The sequence below is a fragment of the Corvus hawaiiensis genome, chromosome 9 (assembly GCF_020740725.1).
Source record: "Corvus hawaiiensis isolate bCorHaw1 chromosome 9, bCorHaw1.pri.cur, whole genome shotgun sequence".
NCBI classification, from domain to species: domain Eukaryota; kingdom Metazoa; phylum Chordata; class Aves; order Passeriformes; family Corvidae; genus Corvus; species Corvus hawaiiensis.
Window position 1 is genome coordinate 32,713,546 of NC_063221.1, and position 24,144 is coordinate 32,737,689.

General features: G+C 50.7%; 1 protein-coding gene across 3 annotated transcripts in view; it reads right to left on the bottom strand.

Moving 5' to 3' along the window:
- NEGR1 (neuronal growth regulator 1) overlaps positions 1-24,144 on the bottom strand; it is a 191,958-nt gene that overhangs the window by 85,802 nt on the left and 82,012 nt on the right. For all 3 annotated transcript variants that reach the window (XM_048312294.1, XM_048312296.1, XM_048312295.1), the window contains exon 2: positions 17,226-17,458. In XM_048312294.1, coding sequence (XP_048168251.1) covers positions 17,226-17,458 — 233 coding nt within the window. The remainder of the gene's footprint in view (positions 1-17,225; positions 17,459-24,144) is intronic.

Genomic DNA, 24,144 nt, shown 5'->3' on the forward strand with positions numbered 1-24,144 from the left:
TGTGCGAGTGGGATGACATTTGTGTCTGTGGGTTGTGCCTTTCTGGCCTTTCCTCCCGACAGGGCAGGTGAGCTGTCCCAGTGGGACATTCCTGGACCACAGAGCACGAGGAGCAGGAGGCACAGCTCAGCTTTTCCCTCTCCCTGGAAAAGCTTTCAGACACACCACAAGCCCCTTTCAGCCAGCAACACTCTGCAATCACAGCTCTGCTAACGGTTTAATCATGGAAATGGAGCCAAAAAGTTACAAAGGGCAAAAATAATAATAAGAAAGCAACCTCCTGGTGGCTGAAGCCAAAGCCCTCCCAGCTGGGCACTGATTGCTGGCTGGGAAGGGCCTGGGCCAAGAGCAGCCCCATTGTTGGAGCTCATTAACACACAGGGGTGGGACAGGGCTCTGGAAAAACAGGGATGCTTTCCATTCATCGCCGTGAAAGAGGTGAGTTATTTAATTATTTCCTAGGCCCTGGCACAGGGTGCCCAGAGCAGCTGTGGCTGCCCCTGGAGCCCTGGCAGTGCCCAAGGTCAGGCTGGACATTGGGGCTAAAGCAGAATCATCATAAATATGGAAATAGTCAAAGGTTGAAATAATACAAGATTTTATCTGGTTAAAACCAGTGCTCCCCTGGATTCACTTTATAACCAGCAGGGTGATCGCTTAGGCAAGACAGGAAGAAAAGAGTTTACCCCAGGTAAGAAAGGAACAACTGGGTGGGACAAGATAAACATTTGTCACTTAAGACACAGCCTGAATACATCTGAATAAACCAGTCAGAACCTCAAAAACCTCCTGGTCCCAGGAAGCTCCTGAAGATCTCTGTGATTAAGCAGCTGCAGAATGAAAGAGATGAATGAAGTACCAGCAAAACCCCATAAATATCCCTGCACATGGATCTGTTCCATCAGTGAGGCACCAGCAAACACCTCCACCTTCCCCAGGCTGCCAAAACAATCCCAACTCTTCGTTCCTTCCTGTGCCATCAGCCTCGGGTGACACTGGCCCTGTTCCTCCAGAAGGTGTCAATAAGCTGCTGTTATTACATAAGGACACACACATTATACCCCTAAAACCCCACTGTTCCTGCTTCCAGACCACAGCCTAAATCCTACAAGGTTCGATTTCCAACCAACAGCGAGAGCACCATCGTTTGCTCAGCCAGAAAAGCAATAAAATGTAATAATTCCAAATAAACTCGGATTTCCCTTTCTTTATCCTCACAGACAAAGCAAGAGCCGCACCCAGGGTGTGCAGGCTGCTGACTGCTGAAGGGGCTGTGCAAGTTTAGAGTCAGAAAATCACAGAATTATGGAATATCCTGAGCTGGAGACACCCCCAAGGATCATCCAGTCCAACCCCTGGCCCTGCACAGACACCCCAACAATCCCACCCTGTGGTTCTGGAGCTCTGGCAGCCCTGGGGAGTCTTGGGGTGCCCACCACCCTCTGGGGGAAGGACCTTTCCCTAAAATCCAACCTAGCCCTGCCTGGCACAGCTCCAGCCCTTCCTGTCCCTGTCCCAGAGGCTGGATCTCCCCTGTGCTGCCCCTCGGGAGGAATTTGTACACTCGAGTATGAATGTACAAATCTTTTAAAGACAAATTCCAACGTAAGTGGGCAAAGGGATTTTCACTAAAGGATTTCTGCAACACAGTAAGTGCCAAGAAAAGAATTCTAGACTAGAAAATTAGAGGTAAAACCTCATCACTGCTCCTTACAGGCAAAATGAGAATATTAGAGGGTTGTGACAGGTAAACAGTGATATACCTGTTGCTGCTTGTGCTGTCACAGGGACTAAATAAAAGAGCTGTAATGATTCGAGATGATTTCTTGTAACTCCGCATTTTTCCTTTTGGAGAATTCTACAGGTTCATTCTCTCTCCAGCGAGGCTGAATGACAGATTTACATCGTATTCCCTAGACAGTTATTAAAATAATTTCCCTTGACAGTTCTCTGGCTGCATCACTCCCCCTTCTCTGTATCCCAACCATATGGCTCTGCTTACTTCCCATTTTCAGCATTTTGCTCTGATGTGAGGAGCAAATCCTCGTCCTTCGCTCTCAGCCCCAATTCACGCCCACCCAGCGAGCACAGACCCACGGAATATTTGGGGCTGGAAGGGACCCCCAGGGACCATCGAGTCCAACTCCTCAGGGAATTCCACCGCAGAGCTGAGCCCAGGGCTGGAGCCCCTCTGCTCTGGAGCCAGGCTGGGAGAGCTGGGGGTGCTCACCTGGAGAGGAGAAGCTCCAGGGAGAGCTCAGAGCCCCTGGCAGGGCCTGAAGGGGCTCCAGGAGAGCTGCAGAGGGACTGGGGACAAGGCCTGGAGGGACAGGACCCAGGGAATGGCTTCCCAGTGCCAGAGGGCAGGGCTGGATGGGAGATTGGGAAGGAATTGTTCCCTGGGAGGGTGGGCAGGGGCTGGGATGGAATTCCCAGAGCAGCTGTGGCTGCCCCTGGATCCCTGGCAGTGCCCAAGGCCAGGCTGGACATTGGGGCTTGGAGCATCCTGGGACAGTGGGAGGTGTCCCTGCCCATGGCAGGGGTGGCACTGGATGGGCTTTAAGGTCCTTCCCAGCCCAAACCATCCTGGGATTTTATGAACCTTCAGTTCAATCACACAACCCCCCTTGGATGTCACCTCCTTCCCTGTCCCTTTCTCCTCACCACACTGAGGAGCCCAGGGAAGGGACCCCACCATCCTCATGGCCCCTCGGACCCCAATGTGATTTCCACTGTGAAGCAGCTGCTTTTCCCTGTGAGAATTCCCTGCAAGAATTCCCTGCCCACAGGGATGGAACCTTCCCCATTCTGGTTGAATCAGACAGAAAAGGGAGGAAGGTACCAACCATTTCCAACCCAAGCACTGCATCTCCAGCTGCCCTTTCCCTGCAGGATCTGTGGTGTTGTCCTGGATTCAATACACGGCCACTCCAGCTCTGCTCAAGTGCTGCTGCCTGGGTAGTTCCCCTCATTTGTGTATTTGATTTCTCCCCGAGACTCCTGTATTGAATTTCCCCTCATTGATTCCAGAGCGTTCTGAAATCCATCATTTGGGGTTTGAAGCCTGTTGTCACAAGCACTCGCACTTTGATGTCACTGGCAAATTACAGAGATGTATTCTCTAGTACATCACCCCATTCATCCACTGAAAGCCCTATTAAGCCCTTCTGGGATCACCACAGGCCCATTCAGAGCGTCCTTCCCTCGGGACAGTGAATCACTGACAGCCATGCCCTCGGTAATATTTTTAACAAGCTGTGCACCCACCTTGCAGCGGTTTGGACTGGCTGTCTCTAATTTTGGGTACAGCAAGTCAGGACCAGTTGTGTTTGCAGCACTCCAGCATCGAGATGTGAGTGCCATGCACTGCCTGAGCCTTCCCATGGGGGGGATTCCTTCTCTGAGAGGGAGATTAGCCTGGTCTTGGTGGGGTCAGCACTAAAAATAACTGTTGCTCATTCATCTCCCATTGCCGTGCGATGGGTTATGAGATTCCCTCTTCCTAACAGGTTAAAGCCAAGCTCTCTTTTGTGCATTTCCTGGAGTCTTCTGTTCAGAGTTTTTTTAAGAACTACAGACTGGGGTTCATCATCCACCCAAAGAATTGTCAGGATTCAGGGACAGTTTTCAGAGGTTCGAGGATGGATCGTGCCAGTTCATGTGGTAATGGACTTCCCATCCCTGGCAGTGTCCCAGGCCAGGCTGGGCACTGGGGCTTGGAGCAGCCTGGCACAGTGGAAGGTGTCCCTGCCCATGGCAGGGGTGGCACTGGATGGGATTAAAGGTCCCTCCCAACCCAACCCAGGCTGGGATTCTGTGATGCTCCTCAGAATTTAATTTGATCTTTCCCTGCTTTGCCCTGGTGGAGGCAGCCCAGAGGAAATTCTGGTCTCTGCACGTGGAAACTTCTGCTTTGCCTTGGCTCTGGCCTCCATGGATAGAGGAGGAAGAGAAGGAGGACGAGGATGAGGAGCAAGAGGAGGAGGAGGAGGATGCACCACCATGGGAGGCTCAGAGGAAGGAGGGGGACCCAGCAGGGAGGTGTCCCCAGTGCCCCGTGCTCAGCTCACCCCTGAGCTCAGCTCATCCCTGAAGCTCTGGCACAGGTCAGATCCCCAGGACCACCCCAAGGAATTCCCACACATCGAGGGATGCCTCTTGTTATCCCTTCACATCCCATGTGACTCGGGAATATGGTTCTCTGGTTGTACTGAACACAAATACATCCTGAGCAAGTTTCCAATGCCTTGACCCAGTCCAAAGGAGGAAAGGCTTGTTCCCTGGATTAAGTCAGTGGATACGAATTTATTCAGTATTTACTTTTGTTCTCACTACAGAGCCTAGAAATTAGTAATGATTATCTAACATTGAAACTTAGAATTGCTTTCCACATTATTAATTCCTCCTCCTGAGCTGCTGCAGAACTGCCCCCATCCCACGGAAATGTGTTGGGAGTGGTGTGATTTAATCTTCCTGACATTCCAACGACATGGGAGCTGTTGGTATTAATGGGGATTAATGGTGTTATTAATATTCATATTCTACAGACAGTTAACAGTGAATTAACATCAAACTGTTGCCTGCCCAGCAGTTTTGGATGCCTGACCAGACACAGCATCTTCCAGGAGAATTCTGTTCTCGCCCTCTGCTGCAGCACTCAGCAGCCACAAGACTTCTCTGCAGAAAAGGCAGTGGGATTTTAGCTTCTTCCCCAACGTGCTCAGCCCAGCCCAGCCTTGAGACGCTGCTGGGATCGCACTGCCCCTTTTCATTAAGGAAAGCAGTCCTTTGCATGGAGCACTGTCCTGGTAATGGGATTTTAACAAGTCCAAGCCCTTCAGACGCCTCGAGCGCAATCTCCGGGCCAGGAGTGTTTGAGAACGAACAGCAGCTCCCTCTCAGGCTGCTCTCTTCACTTGACTGAGAAAGGGCCAGGAGAAAATTTTCCCATATTTTCAGCCTTGGAATGGCAGCAATAGATCCAGTTCCTGCTCTCCCCGTTCGGGTGACAGACACAGCCCGACTGGCACCCGGCATGGCCCCGCTCACAGAGACCAAGGGGAGTGAAAAACGGACCCAGATCCTGTGCCCTGTCCCTATAAATCACACCGGCTATTAAAGACTCCAATAACAAGGGATAAATCAAACCTGCAGAAGGATCACAGGCAGCCAGAGCAGGCAGCTCGCTCCAGGGAAAGGGGCTGCTGGAGCTGAGCACTCCAAACCCCCCTTAATTAGCTCAGTACCCAGCTAATGACTCTGCCTTGATCCTGCAGAGCAGCACTTGCCATCGGAGGGGAGAACGACAGCAGAGGCTTCTCTGTGCTGGGGCACCATGGCCTCAGCACCCAGAAATCAATCAATCAATCAATCAATCAATCACCATCTCAATTAATTCATGGTAACTGGAAGTTAAAAGCCACTGAGCATATTCTGTTCACCCAGGCACTGATGGGGGCCAGGATTCCCTTGGGACATGGGCCAGTGGCAGAATGCCAGGAGCTTCAGTGGGATTGATTAAACTCCATGGGTGTCCTTGGTTACCCCCTGTCCAGTAATTCCATGGTCAGTGTGACCCATAAGGAGAGAGCCACAGAAACAGCCCTGAGAGCCTTTGGTGTGCCCAGACTGACCCGAAGGGGAGCACCATCCTGCTGCATCACACAGCTCCCTGGAAATCACAGAATCATGGGATCCCACATCAGTTCCACCCCTGCCCTGGCAGGGACACCTCCCACTGTCCCAGGCTGCTCCCAGCCCCAACGTCCAGCCTGGCTTTGGGCACTGCCAGGGATCCAGGGGCAGCCCCAGCTGCTCTGGGCACCCTGTGCCAGGGCCTGCCCACCCTCCCAGGGAAATGATGTCACAATCACATTATTCCCAAAAAATCCCCTCAAATAATAAAGCCAATCAAAATACGTCCATGAAGAGGTGAAAACCACGCAGCACATAAATAACCATTTCCACAAGATTTCACAGATATCAGGATGTGTATTGGAGATTGTTTCCCATCCTGTGAGTGAGCAGGAGCAGCTTGTTTCCATAAATCAATGGAACTTTGAACAAGGAATGATTTCTTGTTCCTAAAGGACTCTGGGTATCTGTGCTGAGCAGAGTTATGAAGGAAATAATCTGCCATAGCTCACGGCCTCTGACTGGGGTGGGATTTAAAGCCTGGAAAATGAAGCCAGAAACCACAGCGAGCTCTGGAGGTTGCTCCAGGAGCTTTCGGGCACCAGGGGAAGTGTCTCAATGTGCTGGGCACAGAATTCCCGGGGTGCTCCTGTCACCACCAGGAATGGGAATGAGAGAGGAAGAGTGAGGTGAGAGGAACTGAACAGAGGCACTGCAGGGAGAGGGTCAGGAATGGGGCAGCTCCTGGGGCAAAGGCACCGAACCCCCTGAGCACAAACCAGAGGCCTCTGATGGCTGCACACCTTGGGAAAAGAGATCGCAGGAATTCTGCCCAAAATGGAGGAATTTTGCACCTGCCTGCGGGAAGCCAGGGAGAAGTGCAAAGGCAGAACTACTAAAGCCACATTTAATGGGAAGTTTGTATTTTAGTGGGACAGAAACTCTCTGCAGAAAGGGGCTGGATTAAAGAGAGATGCAGGAGGAGACTCAGGGCAAAGGCTTTCAAATCCCAAACCTGGGCCGAGGAAAGTTCCACTCAGAGATTGCTGTTATCACATCCCGGGAGTTGGGAATATTTATGGGCAAAATATTTGAGCATGCTAACTCCATCCAATTCAGTGGGAACACAAAACAAAGCCTCTGCTTTGAAGTGTTTCGAACTGAGAGACTTTTCCTCCAAACCAGCCCTTTCACTGTGTAATGGAACGCTTGTGTTAATTGTAATTCCTTTTGCCAGGATCTGTTTTACATAACAAAGCTAATCTGCCAACTATTAGGGAAATTTCCCCGTTTTCTCTTACAGATGATAGAAGGGGAAATAATACCATGTTTTAAATGCAAAGAGGGGATGATTAAAATTTCAGTCTAAATAAAACAAGAACATTTCTGAATCCTAAAGACAACAAACAAGTAATCCACAGGGGTCAACAGAATAACTCACAATTCTCTACTTGAGCCTTTAGTATTACACAGCTTTTTTATAAGTAAGCAAAATTTAGCTGTTTATTCTGCTCCCTGCAACGTTTTCAGCACCGCTGGCCTTGAGGCAGGTTTGGAATCAGAGGCTTAGGAACACTCCGGTTTTATCCAGCTCCTGAAGTGCCTCTTTATCCATTCAAATCTGCACACTCACATTCAAGTTCACGTCTCTCTTGTGAGATTTTTGTTTAATCCTTTCCTTATAAATGAACATATTAACCTGAAGGGAGAAATGTTCAAAACATCAGGTGGGGGGAAAAAAAAAAAGATGCCAAAACGCGCAGTACAAGAATAGACTGTGTGTGTGCATCTCCTTGAGCACAGCATTCAAAATGTACCCATGGGGCTGTGCTGTGCTGCCTGCAAAAATTCCCGAGCTTTTATCTGAATAGCTGGGATAAAAGAGCTGTGATAAGTAGGTATAATAGGAGTTGGAGTCATATTATGGGATTGTATTACGAATCAATGCTGTGTGGTTTCATTCTGCTGTAGTTTCCTCGTCTGGAGCTAAAGATCTTGTACTATTTATTATCCTTGCTCCTGCCTCACAAATTACAACACGCAGGAACCGAGCCCCGGTAATTTCAGTCACGGAGTTTGCATTGTGTGGCTCCTGCGAGGAAACTCCTCAGAACACTTCCCTGCAAGATCTGCTCCCAGAAACGAACACGGAATGTTACATGGTTGGGTTTGAAGGCAACCACATCAATCTCAGGCACCCAGGAGAAAGGGAGAGAAAATCAGGGAATCACTGAACCCTTCAGGTTGGAAAAGCCCTCAGACCATCGAGTCCAACCATTCCCAGCACTGCCAAGGCCACCACTGCTCCATGTCCCCACGTGCCACAGCCACAGGGCTTTGAAATCCCTCCAGGGATGGGGATTCAGCTGTGCCAGGGCTGGACAGCCCTTCCCAGGAAAAACTTCTCCTACTCTCCAGCTGAAACCCGCCCTGGCCCAGCCTGAGGCCATTTCCCCTTGTCCTGTCCCTGTTCCCTGGCACCAGAGCCTGTCCCCCCCAGCTGCCCCCTCCTGTGCCCCTGCATCCCTGCCAGGAGTCCCAGGTAAGGGAACCATGGATTTTCTGCCTGGAACCTTTTGATGGACAACTGAAAAGTTTTCTTTACACCTTTAGGAAAGCTGTACAATCAAAGATCCTCTCCTTCGAATGGAGATTTTCCAGGGAGGAAAAACATTCGATCCCAATCCTTTAAAGCTGCCTTTCAAATTCCTTACAGCTCAATCCTCCAGGATGAATCTGCCACTTTACTTCTCAGTTGTTTTTTCAGTCGTCTCCAGAAATTTTCCTAAATTAGCTCCATACATTCTTTTTAAAGACAGGCATTTGGTTTTGCTCTTTCCAACTGGTGGATTTGGCTGCTTGCAAATACCAGATATTGTCATCATCCTCTCTTTACCCTTTCTTAGTCTATAAAACCAAAATTAAACTGTGGGGGTTTGGAAATAAAGAAGGAACGTGTAGAGCAGATGAGTGTGTGCAAAACATGAGGAAATGCTCCTCGTGTGTGGAGCATGAGGAGGAGCTGCTGTACCAGATCCATCCCCAGCCTTGGTGGTTCTCCCAGAACCACGAACCCAACACAGCTCAGAGAACAAAACATTTTTCTTCTCCAAGTTCCCAGCTCGTAAATCCAAGCCAAGATGCGCCATGGAATAAATTCCCATGGAAGAATCGCATCCTCACACTCTGGAGGAGGGGTTTAGGGAGAAAATGCGCCATTACCATTCCCAATTTGATAAATCACCTTTGCAATGCCAAGCTCTGTCCCCAGCTCCGTTCCCTGCCCTGGACACGCTCCAGCCCCTCTTTCCCAGCTGGTAAATTCTCAGAGATGGGGCTGAGGGTCCTGTGCATTCCCAGAGCCTTTCCAGGACACTGCTCCCCATTTTCCAGAACAGCCTCTGGCTGCTTCCAAGGCCAAGGGCGCTCCTCCTCTGAGCCCAAACACTCAGTGACCCTGACAGAGTCCCAGGCTGTTAAAGTGCTTCAGGTTTGTGCATTTCTCCTCTTTCCTCTTCCTAATGAGCTCTTCCCCCCCGTTCCTGTTCATGGGGTTATTCATGAGCTGCTCACCAGAAGTGGGATATTCCTGCCTGGACATAATTCAGCCAGCGTTAGGAAGGAGGCTGGCATGCCAAGAGCTCGTGCAGCAGCGCTTGCTGAGGCAGATCTGGCACCAGGATATAAATCAGGGTCCTCGCACTGCTCAGGGTAACAATCCCATCTCTCAGGCTGACAGGAATTTAAAAGCAGGAATAGACAAACTCACTCCACAATTCCTTCCCTTCTGCCGGGGTGAGGAGCAGCATCACACACTGCAGATAGCAGGAGTCTGCATCACAGGAGGAAGGCAAAGACAAAACAAACCCTCTGTTATCAGCTTCCCCAGCACTAACTGTGGAAATGGAGCATGAAGCGTGCAGCTCCTTTTACTGCAAATATTCTATCAAAGTCCTCCTCCTTACTGCTCCTTCTGCCTGGAACTCCAGCTCCAGTTTCACTCGTGCCTGGCCCAGTTTCATTCCTACCACTGGAGCTTCTTCAAAGAGAAAGGGAAGTGTGGGAAGAGGCTGACACAGAAAAATGAAAAGCAGAGCATTTAAAGCAACCCCTGAAAGAACATGCTCTGTATTAAGGGCATGTTGTGAATTATTATTAGAGAATCCTGAAATGGTTTGGGATGGGAGGGACCCTAAATCCCACCCAGTGCCACCCCTGCCATGGGCTGGGACACCTCCCACTGTCCCAGGCTGCTCCCAGCCCCAATGTCCAGCCTGGCCTTGGGCACTGCCAGGGATCCAGGGGCAGCCCCAGCTGCTCTGGGCACCCTGTGCCAGGGCCTGCCCACCCTCCCAGGGAACAATTCCTTCCCAATCTCCCATCCAGCCCTGCCCTCTGGCACTGGGAAGCCATTCCCTGGGTCCTGTCCCTCCAGGCCTTGTCCCCAGTCCCTCTGCAGCTCTCCTGGAGCCCCTTCAGGCCCTGCCAGGGGCTCTGAGCTCTCCCTGGAGCCTTTTCCTCCCCATGACTGAACAACCTCACAAAAAAAATTTTGCTGCTACTGAGGAGCCTTTTAACTGCAAATATGGTAAAATTATGAATCCTTGGAGCCCTGAGGCCTGGAATGAGATATTTGTTCCTTTTAAAGAATTGCTGGATTCTGGAATTGCTCACAAGCCTTGTGAGGGTGCCGCAGCGCCATCCGCAGACCAGGGAGGCTGCAGGGCAGCTCTGACTCCTCAGGAAACCTGGAAATTCAGCCCAGTTTCCATTTGTCTCACTTTTTCACCGCTGACTGGACTTGACAAAAGGTTTTTATCCGATTATGGTGTCTCCAGGAGAACATTTCGTGTGTCAGAAGCCATTAGCTGCAGTCAGGCTAAAAGGAAGCCGCTGCCCTCGGTCCTTCCTGCAGTCAGAGGGCCTTAGCTGGGACACTGAAGGATGTTTCAAGTGTCCTTTTGGTTTATCCCCCCTTCCTTCCCAGTCTGGTTTTATAGAAATGGGTTTTCCATACATGGATCCCCGTTGTCATTGATTACATTGAACAGAACTCCTGATAGGCTTTAATGCCTAAAAGTCCTGCTGTGCCAAAGCTGGACCCTTCAAATGCTTTTGCAGTGTCTTGTCCCCAATTTTATAGGAACAGAAGAGAAGGACGCTTGAAAATTGTGGAACCTCATTGCGGGGAAATCAGTGGGTTTGCTCCTCCTTAGCAAGACTTCATTAAATATTTAGATTTAAACCCTGTGTTCAAGATAAACCCAGGATGTTCCAGACCATCAGGTGGGAACCTCTTTCCAGTCTGGGGGGGTGAGGAAGAGGATGCTCTGAGGAAGAGCTGCAGAGGTTGTCTCCAATGTTCTTCAGAGCTGTTTAATTTCCTTTGTTAACAACTCTCCAAGCAAAAGTTAAACTTTCAAACAGGGGGTGCCTTTATTTCTCCTGACAACAGTTGGGCTGAAGCTATGGAAGAGGAAATAAATCCAATGGAAAAGCTCGGATAAATCCCAGCAATGCCAGAGCTCACGGTGACAGGCAGCACAGAGCTCAGTGAGATCTCACACTGCTGGCTGGGGGGCAGAGCTCCAGCAGCACTTGTGGTGTGAAATGGTGGCAATGAGTGACAGAGTAATTACTGCCTCAGTTGGCCCAGGGCAGCCCAAGTGCCTGTAATGAAATGGGAAAGGATGGGAAAGGGACATTCCGAGAGGGATAATGGAGCCTGGACAGCGGGCACTTAAAAGCAACCAGCCCTGGAGAGGGCCATAAACCAAACGTTCTGACTTTAATACTCCAGCAGTTCATTCCAAAATAAAGTTTTGGGGAAGTGTTCAAATGAAATTGCACTTGGATGAAGTAATTGTCATTAAAAAAGGGAATAACAATTAAAAATAAAAGCCCATTTATGGTCATATCATCCATTTCAGATCACTCTAATGTAACAGATCATTCTAAAGTAATTCCCATCATTCCAAAGTAGCACATTTCACCTGTATTTGCCTTAATCCCATAAAACCCTGGAAGGCCCCAGGGCAGACCCAGCCACCAGCTCATGGTACATTCCCAGGCTGAATTCCCATTCCTTCCAAAAACTCCATAATCCCTGTCCTTCAGGAAGCTTTGTGATCCTTTTGCAGCCTGGGGCTCCCAGGACATTCCCAGCTGGGTGGGCTTGTGCCGCTGAGGGAGGTCATGGGGTTGGAGCCACCAGAGCAGAGCCTTGGGAAGGGCACGAGATGCTGGGGCAGGGCTCAGGGACAGAGAACCTCACTGACCCAAAGAACTCCAGACTCAGAGTTCAGCCATCCACAATGTTTCCCTTTGCAGTACATTATCATTTCATTTAACCTAAGGATTTTTGGGGGGATGGGGGTTTTTTTTAGCTTTATCCTATATTTTTTCCTCATTCTGTGTCTGGCATTGCTGTGTAACATAGGAAGTTCCTGAAAGACCCTTTGGACTCTGCTGAAGGCACCTTTTGCAAGACCCTCAGGGGTCACCAACCATCCCATTCCACTTAATTCAATGGAACAGAACCAATACTCTTCAGGCCCCGGAGGAAATGCTCATTTTCTGTCGATTGTCCTCTGCCTGCAGATTCCAGAAGATGGAAATTTCAGGCTCACAATGGAAATTCGGCTGCAGCCGTGACAAAAGCACCTCCAACATGACAGAATTATGAGTTTCAGATGAGAGCAGCCCTGCTCCACTCCAGATAAAATATCCCTGATTTCCACCCCTGTAAATGAGATCACCTCCCAGCGCAAACATTTCCTGTGCCTTGAGCCTGGCAGAGCAGGGAAAAACCATTCAAACTTAGTTTAGAGTGAGAGATCCCCCGCAGCTCCTGGGAGGGACAAATGTGGGAGGAATTTAATGAATGGATAAAAACTGCAAATCCTGGAGAAAACCTTTGGATCAGTCAGTAATGACACATTAATGAGAGTGGGTGCACTGAGGGAATGGCAAGGCCAAGGATGCTGCTTGTGGGACAGGGAGGATCCTTTGGGGGGTCTCTATCACACAGCAAACCTCACGAGGCTGCCTCCCCCTCCAGAACTGTTTTTCCAAGTCTTTTTCTCCCTGTGCTGAGCAGGGACAAGATGATAATGGCGGCTGGCACCAGCAAGTTAATTTTATAGAGAAAACTGACACCCTGCTCGAGTGCCGGCAATTTAAAAGAGTAATGGATTGTCAGTTTTAGCTGGGAAGTGGTTGTTAGATGATTTTAAAGTCTTTTGCATATTTATTTTGTCCCACTTTAAATAAATTTGGGGAAGATTTATCTTGTTAGCTTCAAATGCAAGTCCCTCTTGGCCTGGCTGAGGAAACAAATTAGACTTTGCAAACATTGCAAAGACTAAATCAATACATTAATATTTAGGGGACATTAAGGGGGTTTATTAAACAGAAAAAGGGCCTAGAGTATTACTTTGGGAACATTATACATGTTTAAATAAAAACCCAAGGTTGTGGTTCCTGACTGAATCTATAAATGGCATTTCCATGGATAACTGAATTATTTACAGCTCCAGTGTCGGGAGCAGATTCCTACAGGAATGGGATGGTGCTGGGAGGGCAGCACAGGAGCAGGGGCTGGGACCCACACACGGGGCTGTCCCGGGGGGTCCTGAACCTGCCCAGCATGGGCTGGATTAAAATAAAAACGTCAAGTAACTGATGGGAGCAAGATTTCATGTCCCTGATTCCCTGGTTTGGGCATTGGGGACTTCTGGAACCAGGAACTGGGCTGCTGTGGGACGGGGAAGGCAGAGAGGACAAGGAAGGGCAGCAGACACTTGGGGACAGGGGTGGCCCAGGGCTGGGACCTGGGATGTGCACCTGAAGGGCCAAAGCAGTGACCTGTGCCAGCTGTGCACCCACAACACCCAAACACAGCCCCAAAACCCCCCGACCCAGAGGATGGGCCAGAGGATCCCAGTGCTGTGCCACCAGCAGCGTCCCCACACGCCTGGTGCACGCTGAGGGACATGGGGACACAGAGCCCCAGGCCTGTCCTCGGGGACACCACGGGCACGGGCCTCACTGCCAACGCCACGGGCACCCTGCCCCGCTGAACCCACGGGCACCATCGCCCCAAACCCGGCCATGCTCCCTGCACAGCCCACCCACAGCCGGATGGGAGCTGGGACAGGAGCCTGGGGGGACAGCACACAGGGAATGGTATCCCACTGCCAGAGGGCAGGGATGGATGGGATATGGGGAGAAATCCTTCCCTGTGAGGGTGGACAGGCCCTGGAATGCAATTCCCAGAGCAGCTGTGCCTGCCCTGGATCCCTGGCAGTGTCCCAGGCCGGGTTGGATGGGGCTGGGAGCAGCCTGGGACAGTGGGAGGTGTCCCTGCCCATGGCAGGGGTGGCACTGGTCCCTCCCAGCCCAGCCCAGGCTGTGGCTCTGGGACAGTCCTGCAGAAATGCTCTCCCTTAGCTGGTGTTTGTTCTTCCTCCCTGGATCCACACCAAGGGCACTGACGAAGCACAACAAACCTCTTCCGACCCTTCATCTCACGGAGCTAAAGGGAGCAATCTCCAGCAGAGGTTCTTTATCCCCCTGCTCACCCTGGCAGCCCTCCCTCGGGGCTGGGGTCCCTTTGAGCCCCCTGCTCCGGCCCCCGTGTCCCTGCTGTCCCAAACTGGGCCCCTGACCCCACTGTGCCCCAGGGTGAGGGAGCATCCCTGTCACATCCCCCCGAGGGATCCGGACACCGGCGCTGTCACCCAGCCCCGATTCCTTCCCAAGGACATTGGCAAACGTGGCTGCAGACTTTTGCAATTGAAAGGAAAACAGCTTGGAGGAGGCAATTTCGACTTTGGTAGAGTAAATGTCAGATTAGAAATGGCAGAAAGCACAACCTTTTGTAGAAAAATTATGAGCAACAGAGTGTGGCAAGAGGAAATTCGGGTTTTTACTCTGCTGTGACAAACATCTGATGTTTAAATCATCTGCAGCTCATGACTCTGCAGATCCAGCATCTGGCACTGAGGTAGATTGAGTTGATTACAGACTGCTGCCATTGAAACTTTTAATTAATTATTTCATAATTCTCACTTCTTTTTAATAAGGTCACTGAAATTACGTTAACTGGATTATCTTCCTCTCTTCCATGTGGTTTTTCCTTCACAGATGTAAATGTGGGCTACAGACACAAGTTCTATTTTATTTTTTAGCAAATATCTCAGTTAATTTCCCTGCTACAAAAAGGAGCAACTGCATTAAGGAGCATCAACCAGGGCTTGACCTGGCGGTGTCCCTTAAGGTGCTGTGCTGGCTTTGCACAGGGATCGAACAGGGATTTGGGAGCCTGAAACTCAACCTGCAGCTCTGCCAGAGATTCCTGGTGGGCAGGGGCCAAACCCCCTGGGCCTGGGTGTTCTCTGTGTGGGACAGGGGGCAGAGGCTGCTGCTTCCCTTGGGAATTGATCCTGTTCCCTGGGTCTGTCCTACTCGTGGGAATTACGGCGTCTTCAACCCATTAAAATGTATTTATTTACTCCTGTGAACACGCTCAGAACCTGTCAGCCCAAGAAGCAGAGAGGAACATGTTCGACATGACAGCCCCTGGTTCTGTGTGTGGGGAAAGGCTCACACACACTCGAAGGAAAGGAAAAAAGAGGGAGCTGGGTTTACACAGCTCTTGATGTGGAGATTCACGGCAAATAATTTTTCTGTCTGGAGTCTGAAGCTATTTGGGAGCTGAAGATGCAGCCTAAGCCTTCCCTCCTTTCCTTTGTGGCACAAAGCAAACCCCCTGGCTCCTCCAGCTCCGCTGTTTGCAGCAGGAGAAGGTTTTCCACCCCTGAAACAGAGCCTGTGGGGCTGAGGGATTGGAAAGGGCTGAGACTGCTTTCCAGTGTTGCTTTCCTCCTGTGATTTCCTCGGGTCTGATCATTTATTCCCAAAGCCAAGGGAAGCTCGATGGCCTTTGACAGAATGGTTTTGCTTTGCCCCGAGACTGCTTTGCCCTCACTCATCTCTCCCCAAAGCAGAAGGTGTTTCTAATCTGCAAATACAAAGCTGGGGAAGATCTTACAGGTAAACCTAAAGCTGCTCCCACAAAAACTGCTTGTGTCTGATAAATCCTTGTGTCATCCCACGAGCCCTCTGGAGCAGGAGAGGATGTTCCAGCCTCTCACACCAGTGACCTAAGGGCAGGCAGAACAGCCCTGAGGTGCAGGCTCCTGGTCCCATTGGGAATATAAATGGATGTGAGAGAGTCCTTGCACAAAGGAAGGCGCTGAGGGGCTGCTGGAACAGCCCTCCCAGACCTGCCCGATGCCCCCCTTGTCCCCAGCCCAGAGCCCTGAGTGCCACCTCCAGCCCTTCCTTGGACACCTCCAGGGATGGGCACTCCAAACCTCCCTGGGCAGCCCCTGCCAAGGCCTGAGCACCCTTTCCATGCAGAAATTCCTGCTGATGTCCACTCTGAGCCTCCCCAGCCCAGCCTGAGGCCGTTCCCTCTCCTCCTGTCCCTGTTCCCTGCGAGCAGAGCCCGACCCCCCCGGCTGCCCCCTCCTGTCAGGGACTTGTGCAGAGCCACAAGGTCCCCCCTGAGCCTCCTTTGCTCCAGCCTGAGCCCCTTTCCAGCTCCCTCAGGAATTCTCCAGCCCCTTCCCAGCTCCCTCAGGAATTCTCCTGGGGCTCCAGCCCCTCCTCAGCCTCTCCCCACAGGCCTGTCCCTCCATCCCAACCCTTTCCCAGCCCCGTTCCCCTCTCTGGCCATGGGAAGCACAAACATTTCTGCAGTCCCTGCAGACCCCCCCAAACCGAGCACTGGCGGGTCCCAAGGCCTCTCACAAAGGTCACAAAAATGACCCAGTGATATTTTAATAAAACAAAGTCCTTTTTGCAACAGATACACTCAGCCCTGAGCTCCAGCACAACATTCCTGAAGGATTCCAGAGGTGCCGTGGATAAGGACAACTGGTTTGGGAGGTGGCTCATCCCATTATTTCTGAGGGGTTTCCGTGTGCCACACGGATTAATAGGGATTGCCAGTTCAATTCCTCTCTTTTATATTCATTGCTTTATTACTCATAAAAATGCAAAAGAAAATGTTAATGATGATTGCACCAAAGACTAATAAGTTAAAGCCTTAGGTTATACTTTGCATTTCTGAAGATATAAATGCAATTGCTTAATAATTATGCATATTTTTAACTATTGAGTTATTATTTCTCTATATGCTTGTAGTTAGCCTAATTAATTTTAAGCTCCTGTTGATATATTTTACACATGAAATTAATTTCCAACTTGTTTTTTTAGCCCTTGCATGAGGACATTAATTATTAGGAAGACAATCAAAACCAAGAATTGTTCACCCTGGAACAATACAATAAATACTAAATCCACATAAAAACTGACACCAGAGCTCTGCAGTGCTGAGAGCAGGGAGCTGTCTGGGGGAAATAAATGGACTGTTCTTATCAGCAATGTTGGGATCATGGTGTGTCTGGGGGAAGGCAGGCAGGCAGGCAGGAAGGAAGGAAATCTTTGAAGGGGATTTAAGTTTCCCATCCATAACCCAGACTCTTCCCTGCCCATCCCCATGGCTCTGTCCCAGCCCGTACCTTGCACAGTGAGGTGCACCTGCATGGTCCTGGGGGTGTGCTGGGTCTGCACAGAGCAGGTGTAGGGCCCGTCGTCCGTCACGTCCACGTCCTGGATCTGCAGGCTGTACTCCCTCCTGTTGGCCGTGGCGATGGACACCCGCGGGTCCACTGACCACTTGTCACTGCCCGCGAAGATGATGCTCGAGCGGTTCAGCCAGGCCCCTTTGGAAGCTCCATCTTCCAAGTAACACCTGGGGAAAAGGGAAACCGTGAGGAGGAGGATGTAGCACTCACTGCTGTTGATCTTCAGACTGAACACAGCTGTGATTTACCAGAGCTGAACTCACACCAGGCATTATTTGTTAATTCGGAATTATCCTAAACCCCAAAGCCCAGCTTACAAACACAATAAACACAGATATATCTGTCTGCTCTATCTTCCTGCCTGGTTTTCCTGCTGGGAGAGTGTAGTGGAGCAGTAGGAGGAAAGCCTCAGTTATTCCTGACTTTCTCCTGCAGCCTCAGCCCTGAGGATCAGCAGCCACGTGTGCTCCATGGAGAACTCCTGCCCTGTTCCTGAGGCACAACCACCTTCTGCTGCTGAGGTCAGGAACCAAGAGACATTTCCTAGGAAAAACTGTCCAGGCATCAGAGAATCCAAACAAATGGTTTTTTTCAGAGGGTTCACAGAACCCCAGAATCTTCCAATGGTTTGGGTGGGAAGGGACCTTAAAGCCCATCCCATCCCATCCCATCCCAGGGTGTCCAAGAGGGACAAGGGAGCTCCTCTCGGGGGCTGGGAGTGTGGGGATCCCAGGACAGGGAGAACAGGCAGGAGCAGCTTTATCCACCAGCTGATGGGAGAGCCTGAGCCTGTCTGAGGAGGTGGAGGATGTTTAACCCTGGCTCAACACCACTGTGCTCCAGTTTTCCACATCCAGCATGTGGGAAAAGGCAGAGCAGCCCATGGAATAATGGGCAGGGAAAAACCTCGATGGATTCAGGTTTGAGAGCAGGAAACTGCAAATCCAGGAGCCATCGGGAAGGGATGCTGTGGCACTGGGAAATCTGCATTTCTCTCCATAAATTAACTACTTTTCAGGAAATGTGGAGAACAAATTAGGCAAATTTTAGACTCACCCCCATGCCCACCTTGGAATTTAAGGCTTTGAAACAACTTTAAAAGCTGAAAGAAGGTAATAAGGAAGATAATACAAAGTGCAACAGACTAATGGGACGTTTTTATTTGATAAAGAGCTTTCTACATGAAGGAAATTCAAGAGAAGAAGAGAATGCAATAGAGCTCATCCCTTTGATGAAACATTAAAATAGCACAACCATAGAAACTGGAGGGAGAAAATGGTGATTTGGTGGCTTAAGCATCTGGCAGTATTGTTTAAGGGGAAAATGACATTCCATTCAGGAATAAGAAACTGGAAACATCAGGCTGAAATGGTTCAGAAACAAAGCATGAGAATAACCATTCATTTAATTAATGATCTCAGCATTAAATCTGAAAGGGTTCGAGAGAAGCTGCAACGTGGGATTAAAAAATCACCATTTATAGAGCAGAGAATTGGGATGTCACCGGGAAGTGGCACTTTGAGGTTGGGATCCCTGCAGGAGGAGTTCTGATGGGTCTGGTCCCACCCAGGGAAGGCAAGGAGCCGCTTTCAAAGTCCTGTGAACGTTTTGAACTTGATTCTAATGAACAGCAGGGTGGGAGAGGCAGAGAAGGCTCCGATTCACAGAGGTTGTTCTACCACGTGTTTCTTTGCCACTGTATTTCTGCAGCAGCTGGATCCAGTCCATTACAGGAAACCTGAGCAGCCTGGGCTGAGGGAGCTGTCCCTGCCTGTGGCTTGGGTGGAACGAGATGAGATTTAAGGTCCCTCCCAACCCAAACCGGTCTGGGATTCCATGAAGTACAAATCGGCAGTTTTGCAGGTAGCCTGTAGTTCCAGTGAGCATTTACCAGTTAATTGATTTAACTCTCACACTGGTTATTCACACTCACACATCCAAGCCTTGCAAGGAAGTGTTAGCACTGTGAATTCTTCCCACAAGAGAAAAACCAGCCTCCTCCTCCTCCTCTCCCAGCACACAAACCGAGCACCACCTCAGCAACTCCCTGCTCCCTGTGTGGCTTGCCAGAAAAAAATCAGCTTTCCTTAAAAAAAATTCACAGAATCATTGAGGTTGGAAAAGACCTCCAGGACGAGAGGGCTGGGATGGGATGGGCTTTGAGGTCCCTCCCAACTCCCCCATCCTGGGATGCCCCCCAGACAAGCTCCTTCACCACCCAAAGCTCTCTCCTCTCCCCCTCACCCCAGCCCTGTGGGAGAGAACTGCTCTGGAACTGCTGCACAGCTTGCCTGGAGCCCGTTGCCCAGGGTGGTTTTCAGATCCAGCAGCAGCCAATATCCTGTATTTTCCCACTGCCCACGTGGGATGTGATGGATAAAGTGCATATTTACCCCATGGAAGCAGCAATCAAATGACTCATCTCAGAAATGTTTTCTAATCTAACAAATTTAATCCCTTTCTGTTTGCAATTGACTCCTCAGTTCTGGAGTCACAGCTATTGCCTGAAACTCTCCTGGACACTCAGAGCACACTTTCCCCCACTGAGCCTCTGCCCATCAGAGGCTGTGCTGCATTTTTGCGCGGGAACAGAAATAAGGAAAAACCAGGGGTTTTTACTGTTTAAAGGAAGGCTTGGCCTTTCCCCCCATACATTTACAGTTTCCTAAGGAGGAGCAGCCCTTCCACGTACGGACTGTGTGCCAAAACCAACCAACTTCACGGGCATGAACATCTGCCAAGAATAACACTGGGATCAATAAAACCACCAACAATCCCACGGGATCTGAGCAGTGCCCAGGACTCTGTGCCGTGCCAGCCCCTCGTGCCCAGGCTCTGCTGTCCCCCTGCATTGCTCATGGGGCCATCCCTGGGTGCACAGCTCCACTGGGACTGGGAACGGGGGTTAACGTCACTTCTGAGGCTGCTGATGAGGACGGAGGACTCTGCATGGCTTTACTGCACCACAGGAACAGCTGGAGCTGGGCCAGGGAGGGTCAGGCTGGAGATCAGGGAAAGGCTCTTCCCTAGAGGGTGCTGGGCACTGCCCAGGCTCCCCAGGGAATGGGCACGGCCCCGAGGCTGCCAGAGCTCCAGGAGCGTTTGGGCAGCGCTGCCAGGGACGCCCAGGGTGGGATTTTGGGGGGTCTGGGCAAGGCAGGATCAGTGATCCCTGTGAGTCCCTTCCCACTAAGGATATTTCTTAAGGCTGCAGCAGGGGAGCTGAGCCAAATGTGTTCCAAAATTTGGGCTGGCTCTGGGACGATTTGCCCATGAAATCTCCCAAAGCCCTCTGGAAGCTCCAACACAAGCTCTGAGCCAGCCTGAGACGTGAGCAGGGAAGTCTGGATTTCCTGAGAAGGCACGAGGAGCTGGGAGCTTCCCCTGCAACGCCCAGGAGGAGGCTGAGCCTTGGGCCAAGAGCCCAACTCCTCCTGGCCTGCTGTGGCTGGCAGTGCCACCAGAACCGGGGACAAGGATCCAGAGTCCAGAACAAGGACCCAGAGCCGGGAACGTGACCCAGAGCCGGGAACAGTGACCCAGAGCCATCCCTGCTCCAGCCAGCACCCGCGGGGCTGAGGGACCAGCGCTGAGCCTGTGCCTCTCCTGCCCCAGGGCATGGCAGGGATCCCAGCAGAGCACGATGGCCTTTGACAAACAACAGTGATGCCTTTCCTACAGCAATGTCCGGGAAATCATTCACTGAAAGGATGACCAACAGTAAAAACTGCAAATATCAGTGGCTTTCTCTTGCTTTTCCCTTCCCTCTCTTCCCCTAAATCCCGTTTATATTAAACTCCCTGCACATCGCAGCAGCATTTCCTGCAATGTAATTTTTTAAATCTATGCATAGAGCCAATTATTTTTAGCAATTAATAACAACACCACAGCACAGCTAAAGGAAGCATAACAGTCATTAAATAAAAGTGACTTTTGCTCTTTTTACCTTTGCATGGCTTGGAAAACTATTGATGAAACCATAGCTGAACTCAGAAGAAAGTTCTTCTATATTTAAATTTGGAAGATTGGAAAAAAGCACAATTTCTTTTTTAACTGATTATTGTAATCAGAAATTCCCTACACAACAAGCATAAAAAATAGATTTTAATGTTAACTGTCATACATGGCTGAGGGCACTTTATTACTTTTCCAATCATTATTAATGGGGATGATCTTCTGTAATTTGTAAGTACAGAAAAATATAGTCTCACCCAGCTTCCCTCAAGTTTTTAATCCTCCTTTTTTAATGCCTCCCACTTTCCCAGCTCTCTAGTCTATTATTCCCCCATAATTAAATCAGAGACCCATTAATCTTTGTGAAAAACAGTTCTTCCAGTTGCTTAATTAAAACTGCACAGGGGCTCTGCTCCACGAGCCTCCATGGTGCTCCCGGGGCTTGGATCCCACCTGGCTGCCCTGAAGGACATTGCCTGGGAACGCACCTGGAGCCTTCCCCGTCTCCATAAGCCCCAGGTGTGGGACATTTGCTGCACCCACAGGGACCCCTCCCTGGGGCTACTGCTGGAAGGCATTTGGGCACTGAAAGGAGAAAAATCCCAGAATCCTGGAATGGTTTGGGATGGGAGGGACCTCAAAGCCCACCCAGTGCCACCCCTGCCATGGCAGGGAGACCTCCCACTGTCCCAGGCTGCTCCAAGCCCCAATGTCCAGCCTGGCCTTGGGCACTGCCAGGGATCCAGGGGCAGCCCCAGCTGCTCTGGGCACCCTGTGCCAGGGCCTGCCCACCCTCCCAGGGAGGGATTTGTCCCTAATCTCCACTCTAACCCTGCCTTCCTTCAGCTTAAAGCCATTTACTTTATTGATCCTTTTGCTTTTGTGTTCAGAATTCACTTTCCCACATCTGCTGTAGCTCAAAGCCTGGAATTCTGCACAGAAACCTGCACAGCTGCTCGTTATCCTCCCAGGTCTGGATTTCATTCCCAGCAGGGCTCAGTCCCTCGGGGAGCGGCGCTGGCCCAGCCCCGGCTGCCCCCACAGCCACTCCCCGGCCCCAAATGCCCACAGTGCAAAGGTGCTGCTGCCCCAATTTCACCTTCCCTCGGCGAATTTAGGATGCGCTGCCCCTGCCAGGGCCAGAAGGGTGAACACCCAGACCGGGAGGTCACTGGGGAGGGACTGGCACAGAACGATCCCTGAGGGCAGCGAGCACGGAGCAGGGCAGAGGAATTGCTCCAGGAAGGAAGACTGGGGACTAAGAAGATTTAATAGGGTTTAAAAATCTCAGCCTTAGGAAAGCAGCTTCTTCCTCCGCAGGAAGTAACGCCGTGTATCAGGGAAAGATGCAAATGTCACGGTTTCCTGCAGAGGGAGAGCGCTCCGTCCGGAGCGGGACAGAAACCCCAGAGCCACGCAGGCGGCTCCTGGAAGGGCTGGACAACGGGAATTATGTAAAAACGGGAGATGAGCCGGTGTTCTGAAACAGGGTTTAAAGCAGAACCCCGAAACTCTGTCTGCCAGCAGCCAAAGCAGACCACAAATGCTGCGGTGTCTGCAGCCGCCCGTGTGCGCCAGCCCGGGGCTCTGTGCCCGGGGCCGGGGGCAGCGCCTGCCTGGGACGGGCAGCGAACGCACCTTCCCGGCCCCTGCCGCTCCCAGAAACACCGAACCCTCGGGAATCCTGCCTGCCCGGGTGGCACCGCGCAGCGGGGATAAAGGAGAGGTGGCTCCCATGGATCCCACGTGGATTTCAGTCCTGTCCCCCTGCACAGCCCCCAGCTGGCAGCGAACTTTGCGTTTCCTGCAGGTCCTGCAAACACCCCGGGCTCTCTTTGGTGCCCTGAACCGACCCTTGGTGTCCTGCTGTCCCACCACCCCCGTGCCCACCCCAGTATCTGCCCCCAGCATAATTCTATCAGTATTTGCTGATCCATGGACTTCTGCACAAGGAGCAGGTAGCAGGATGAGGTTTTCACCTGGCAAACTGCCTGGAACAGAAGGGGTGCTGTGCTACCAGAGTGTTCTGAGTAATTAGCATCATTAACCTCGCTCCCTGCTCCTGCAGCTCCTTCATTGCTCCAGAGAACTGATGGATTGTTTATTGGCCACGGGAACTCCTCAGATTCCAGCTGCAGCTGCCGGGTGCCTGTGGTGGGACACGGGACACAGCCGAGAGGGAAACCAGGACAGGGACAGGAGGGACTTTGTGCACTGGGCATCTCCAGCTGCTGGATTTTATAATCCCATCTGCCTTGAGATACTCCAGGAAATCCGTCTGCAGATAACCAGGGATTAATCCCTAAATCTGAAACACTCTAAATGGAAAATCAGTCGAATATTAGTAATTAAGAGGAAAAGTGTTTGTTCCTCTACAAGATTTGAAATGTAATTTTCCCTACAGCTGATGCCGTGTGACCTTTGATCTCTATGGGTTCCACCCTCAGCACCTGCCAGTCCATCCAAGCCAGGAGAAAGCCCATTTTCCCAGAGGTTTCCACATTCCCAGGGGTTTCCTGGCACACAACCCCCAGCCATGCCCTTAGTGGGTGTTTCCCTCCTGCTACCAAGAAATGGATTTTTCCCATGGCAAGGACAGAGAAACTGCTGCTGCCACAACTGCAATAAATTCATTTGTTGGTTTTAATTATACAAAAAATCCCCCCCCCCCCGACATATTTTCATAGAGAAATGGACAAAACACTGCAGTGTAAAGCCCAGAATTTATAGTCATTAATCACTTCCTTCATGGGAGCCCATAATATTTTCTCTTTGAAGGCTTAGAAACAATACCCCACAGCATTGTTGGTGTGAGAACCTTGGTTTCAGCTTCAGAGAGTAACTCCTAAATTCATCACATTATTTGAAATATTAAAAAGGGTCTGGCTGCTGCATTTGA